The sequence below is a fragment of the Panicum hallii genome, chromosome 9 (assembly GCF_002211085.1).
Source record: "Panicum hallii strain FIL2 chromosome 9, PHallii_v3.1, whole genome shotgun sequence".
Classification (NCBI taxonomy): Eukaryota; Viridiplantae; Streptophyta; class Magnoliopsida; order Poales; family Poaceae; genus Panicum; species Panicum hallii.
In genome coordinates this window covers 64940634-64946200 of record NC_038050.1, presented here as the reverse complement: position 1 = coordinate 64946200, position 5567 = coordinate 64940634, and the positions used below count along the sequence as shown (strand labels likewise).

Here is a 5567-nt window from a genome sequence, read left to right as displayed (position 1 = left end):
CACCACACGCGCGAGGCTTCGATCCGGGCCCAATCCTTCATGCGTCGATGCCGACTGGTGAGGCCATGACTCGTTACCTATGCAGAGCTCGGCGCCTGATACGTGTTACAACGAAGCCTGGCCAAGCGTAGACGGGGCATGACGCAGGCAACACAGTGCATTACAGTTGTATGTATAAAATAGAAAACCAGTAGCAAAGTACAAGCACATCTCAGACATGGGGAGCAAGAGCAAAGATCCCGGAATGGGACGTGTACGGCGCACCCCACCAGCCGTAGTGAGAGGCCGAATCGGAGACACCACGCGGCGAGCCACGCTACCAGCACGCACGCACGCACGCTCGTACATACCATACGCACGCGAGCGTCGGGACATGCTGCTACGGACGGCCCTGCCCGGTTGGGGAAGTGTTAGCATTAGTGCGTCACTAAAACTCGCACGCCACCTAATGATTGCTGCGTCTCCGCGGAAAAGGAAGGGAAAAAAATGCGTGACACCAACACGGCCCCGCCCGCTCGCTCCGCTTATAGCCTGCTGCCATCCGCTCGCCGTCTCCCGTCGTCTCCCTCGCGCCGCTTCTCCAGTTCTCCTACCTCCCCTCCCACTCCTGCTCGCTCGCCACCTCCCGCCCTTTTTAAACCACCACCCGCTGCCAAATTTGCTTTGCCTCCCCACCACCACCCCTTTGCTGCTGCGGTCTAGCTGATAAGCTAGCTAGCTAGTTAGGCCACGCTTAATTGGGTGACAGCCAGCCGCGCGGCGCGGAAGAGGGAAGCGATCGACACGAGGCCGGTGAGTCTAGCTCGGGATCGAGGTCGAGGAGAGCTAGCTGGGCAGCAGGTTCTGCGGTGGTTTGGGTTTGGGTTTCTCTGATCGATGGGGTCGTCCGCGGACCACGGCGGCGCCGGCGGGAGGGGCAAGAAGCAGGGGTCGCAGCTGTGGAAGAAGGCGCTGCTGCATTCCTGCCTCTGCTTCGTCATGGGCTTCTTCACCGGTTTCGCCCCGTCGTCCGTCTCCGACTGGACGTCCGCGGCGGTCTCGGCGGGCGGGGTGGGCAGCAGCCACGTGGTCCGGGCGCTGCAGACGGCCGCCGGCGGGGCCGTGAACCGGAGCCTGCTGGCGCACGGCAGCGCCCTCATCGGCGGTGCGGGCCTGCTCGACGCGGCCGCGACAGCGACCCCGCGGCCGCTGCTGGTGGTGGTCACGACGACGGAGTCGGCGCCCGCGGCGTCTGGAGAGCGCGCCGCGGCGCTGACGCGGATGGCGCACACGCTGCGGCTGGCGGCGCCGCCGCTGCTGTGGGTGGTGGTGGAGGCCGCCCCGGACGTGCCGGCCACGGCGCGGCTGCTGCGCACCACGGGGCTCATGTACCGGCACCTGACGTACAAGGACAACTTCACGGCCGCCGACGCCGCCGCGGGCAAGGAGCGGCACCACCAGCGGAACGTCGCGCTCGGCCACATCGAGCACCACCGCCTCGCCGGCGTCGTTCTCTTCGCCGGCCTCGGCGACGTCTTCGACCTCCGATTTTTCGACCAGCTCCGCCAGATCAGGTACGTAATACCGTACTACCAACAAACAGCTACCATCCTCGCTTCGCATGGCGTCGTCGCAAAAGTAAAGAAAAAAGAGAGAAAAACTCTCCATTCAACTTGTGTACTAAACTGAACAAAGCAAACCAATGAAAGCAAATCAAAGCGCCGATGCGAGCAAGCTAAGCCAGGCGCACGCTGTCGCCATGCGCGCTAGCGCCCAAAGCACACTAGTCATCGCCCTCGGCTAGCTGCGAGCGACTTTGTCAGGCTGTCCCGAGAGCAACAGCTCACGCACCACCACCCCGGTGGCCTCTGCGGCGGGGCTAGTTTAATCGGCTGCGAGAATCCGGGCCATGTGAGGAGGGTCGCCCTCCCCATCCCGGCGTCCGCCATTCAAGGGTCCTTTTTATCTCCCCACTCCAGCTCCCTTTTCCCGGCGCCTGCGCTCTGCTTCCCAATTCAGATCTCCGGGTCCGGGGACAGGCAGACGAGAGCCCCAGCCTGACAGCGTAGCAGCAGCAGCAGCTGCTCTCTGGCAGCAGTTCGCTTTGTTCCCTCGCGCCCCTTTTCATCTGTTTCACTGCAAGTGTCACGGTACATTCCGGTCTGGTGGCGTGGGAGCGGCCCGAGCGTGTCGGCGAGATGTCATGATGATTGCCACCCCTCAACTAACGGGGGAGCCTCCTCCGGATCCGGTAGGGCACCCCGGAAAGAAACCGGTGGTGGCGACCGCCGGTGCGGCTGCATGGCGTTGGATGCACGGCCGCTGCATGCGCGCTCACGCCCATTGCCCCTACCAGAAAAATCTTCCTGCTCGTGCTCGTGTCAATTCCAGATTTCCAGTCACGTTTTCTTTTCTTTTTAAGCCGATGTGCCTCTCGAGCTGCAACTGGCAGGCAGTCAGAAATGGCTCTATCTGCAGGTTGTTTTTAATTTTGCCGCGCGTACAGCGACCGACTGCTGTTCGGTAGCGCTGTTTTTGCTCGTGAAGCTTGGCCAGTCGCAGAATTCACTCTTCCTTCTTTTTTCTGCAAACGTGAATTCGCTCCTTTTTCAAGTTTGCTTTGCTTCAAAGCGTGCCCGTGCTTGTTGGTCCTTAGCTATCATGCCAACCGCTCTCGCAATTCAGCGGGCGTGTCCAATCTGTACTGCGATGGCAGCCACCTGCCGCCTGACATCAACACCGCCATCACATGATTTAATTTCCCTTTTTGATCGTAGCCAATGTTAGATGGTACGGAGTGCTGGCTACACCTGCCGATTAAAGTGCTCGGCCTGATATTTTTTTAGGGCGTTAATGCTCGGTGATTACCAGCTCAGCATCAAATCGACACGTTTGACTGCAGTCTTGCTTCCACATCACTGGCACGGCATCAGCATTTCTAACGGCGCTCGGTTCTTCTTTTTGCAGCGCGTTCGGCGCGTGGCCGGTGGCGACGATGGCGCGGGGCGAGCGGAAGGTCGTGGTCCGGGGCCCCGCGTGCAGCGCTTCCGCGGTCACCGGCTGGTTCTCCCAGGACTTCGGCGGCAACGGCACCGCGGCCGCCACGACGGCGAGGCCCCCCGAGGTGGACGCCCACGGCTTCGCCTTCAACAGCTCCGTGCTCTGGGACCCCGAGCGCTGGGGACGCTACCCGACCTCCGAACCCGACAAGTCCCAGGTCAGTCCCCACGATCGCCCTTCACGCATCCGCACACATACCACCACCGCATCCGCCGCATGCGTGTGCCCACAAGCCCCCGGAAGTAGCAAGGGCTCGCCGCGCCTTTCGCGCGGCGGCCGCGGCGGTGTCCGCACGCGGTGGTGTTTGCGGGCGCCCGGATTCTGGGGTCAGATTGAAAGAGGCGTTCCCGCCATGAAAGCGGCATCTCGGCTGTCAGCTAGCGGCGCCCATGTCCATGGCCGCCGGTGCATGTGGGGGCGAGGACGAAGGAGAAAAAGGCCGTGCCTCGTGGCCCATCTGTCCTAACTTTCCCTGGGTCAAACGTATACGTCCTTGTCGCCGGTCACAGGTCACCAGTTAGCAAAGCCCCCTCGTTTCTGCGTAAAGATCAGTGTTCCCATTTGATCCGAGGAGAGATTAGTTGCTGGTTTCTTCTAGCAAATGGCGTCGGTGTCGGTAGCCGGTACAGTGCAGGCGCAGCTGATCGACAAAACGGATCGAATCCGAGAGGATCCGGAGATGGCATTTGCGAATGCCGGATCGTGTTTATTTTCTTTATATATATATATATATATATATATATATTTTTCCGGTGCGTTGGGCTGATTTGGTTGAGGGAGGAGGGGTCCATGGCTGAGTAGGATTGGTGCAGACATGATGAAGTCCATTGCAAGGCAACCCAGTTGGTGGCTGCGGCTTGGCTCGTTGTAGCAGCAGTACACCGGCCCTTGTTTAAAAAGAAAAACAGAGCTACTTTTAGGTGCATTGGCCCTTCTTAGAAAAAAACCTGAGCCTCTTTTAGGTGTGCAAATTGACTATTCATCTTTCTCGAACCTAACCACTAAAGCACCCCGTTTGTTATGATGGTCAACCATGCGAGGTTGTTAGGGTTTCTTCCTCTGTTCATTGCTCCTTTGTTATGCCAAAAAAAAACAGAGAAAAAACTCACGACTACTTGCCCTGACAAATTTCTGGTCTTTTTATTGTTTTTCAGGACTCGATGAAGTTCGTCCAGCAAGTGGCTCTGGAAGATTTTAGCAAGGTGAAGGGCATTCCTTCCGATTGTTCAGAGGTCATGGTATGGCATGTCGATTCGACACCCCCTTCTTCCTCTTCTTAGCAACCACCTCTGGAGAACAAGAGAAGATAGAAAGGGTGATTATAGAAGAGGTCAATGGACGAGCTGGAGGACGGTCCCAGAGTGGTGTACATTGTACATGCATAGCTACACCATCGAGGCGCTGGTTGTCTTCAATCAAGCTGCAAAGAAGGAAATTTTGGGTTTCTCACCAGGGGATGGATCAACCTCTGACCCCAGTTCTCCGTCATAATGTACAATTTTCCACTATTCTTTTTCTTAAAAAATTGTGATATATGTATAATTTCTTCTTTTCTTTTTTTTCAAGAGGGTTTAGGTGAATACATACATAATACCCCCTTGATGTGTCTCTCAAGGATGTAATGAAATAGAAGGCAAGCTAAAAATCCACTTAACAATGATGATACACATTGTGCTATTTTCTCTTCAGAAGTTACTCCAATGCAAGGAGTCCAATTCGCAAAAGGAAAGACACCTGCATTAACAAGCATGCTTCAGAAACACACTAAACTATGGCCCTTTTGTTGCCGGTCCCTGAAGCCACTCATTAAGAACAAGCTAGGATTCTTGAGTACCTTTGGTTGTACAGTAGCTGGCCAATTGCTATCATTCACAAACTTAAACTAAGCCGTTTCTGAAGATAGGAGCAAGGAGATGCTGTGGAGTGGACATCTACTTTTGAAAAAAAAGGAAGCTTCAACAGTCTACCTGCAAGACAGAGATGACTCCAGGCTTTCTTTTCAGCAATCACCTAGCGTTCATTATGGAACGTAGTCTTGTAGTGTTGTACGATAATCTGCAAGTTTCTCGATCAGGACATCTTTTTTCCCTAGCCATCTTGTCGCCGACACTGTTGCAATTTGTAGGAGCCTGTTGCCATGGCTTTCATCTGCAGTACCAGGCTACAGACATGTCCGGACGTGCGCTGTCCTGTCCAGCAGATAAACTTTGATCAATTACTTGTTCTTGAGCCTGAGGGGAATAAAAAGAAACAACAGAACATAACTCCTCTGCCGCCTGGCAAATGTTTCTCTCGTTTCTTATTTTTCTCTCGAGCTGTGTTTAACTGTTCGTCCTATGTTTTTAGCTGCCCTGTAGTCTGAAAATCTGAAAAATTGTATGCCTACGGTCAAAACGGCCACACTAACCAGCCGCTGCTGTTGTATACAAACGGAATAGTCTAAAGTCGCTGCAGTTTTTGTATGGATCTGTACCTCGTTCTGTCGCTGTACTTCTGCCGTTAAAGAAGGTGTAGTGTGATCATCTCTT

At 55.4% G+C, this 5567-nt stretch overlaps 1 protein-coding gene across 1 annotated transcript; it reads left to right on the top strand.

The window, feature by feature from the left end:
• Positions 1-558: 558 nt before the first annotated feature.
• Positions 559-4716, top strand: LOC112878133 (probable glucuronosyltransferase Os03g0287800). Its single transcript, XM_025942550.1, has 3 exons — positions 559-1553; positions 2947-3196; positions 4194-4716. Exons 1-3 carry the CDS (start codon positions 877-879, stop codon positions 4317-4319), a joined length of 1053 nt encoding a protein of 350 aa, XP_025798335.1. The 5' UTR covers positions 559-876; the 3' UTR covers positions 4320-4716.
• The last annotated feature ends 851 nt before the right edge of the window (positions 4717-5567 follow it).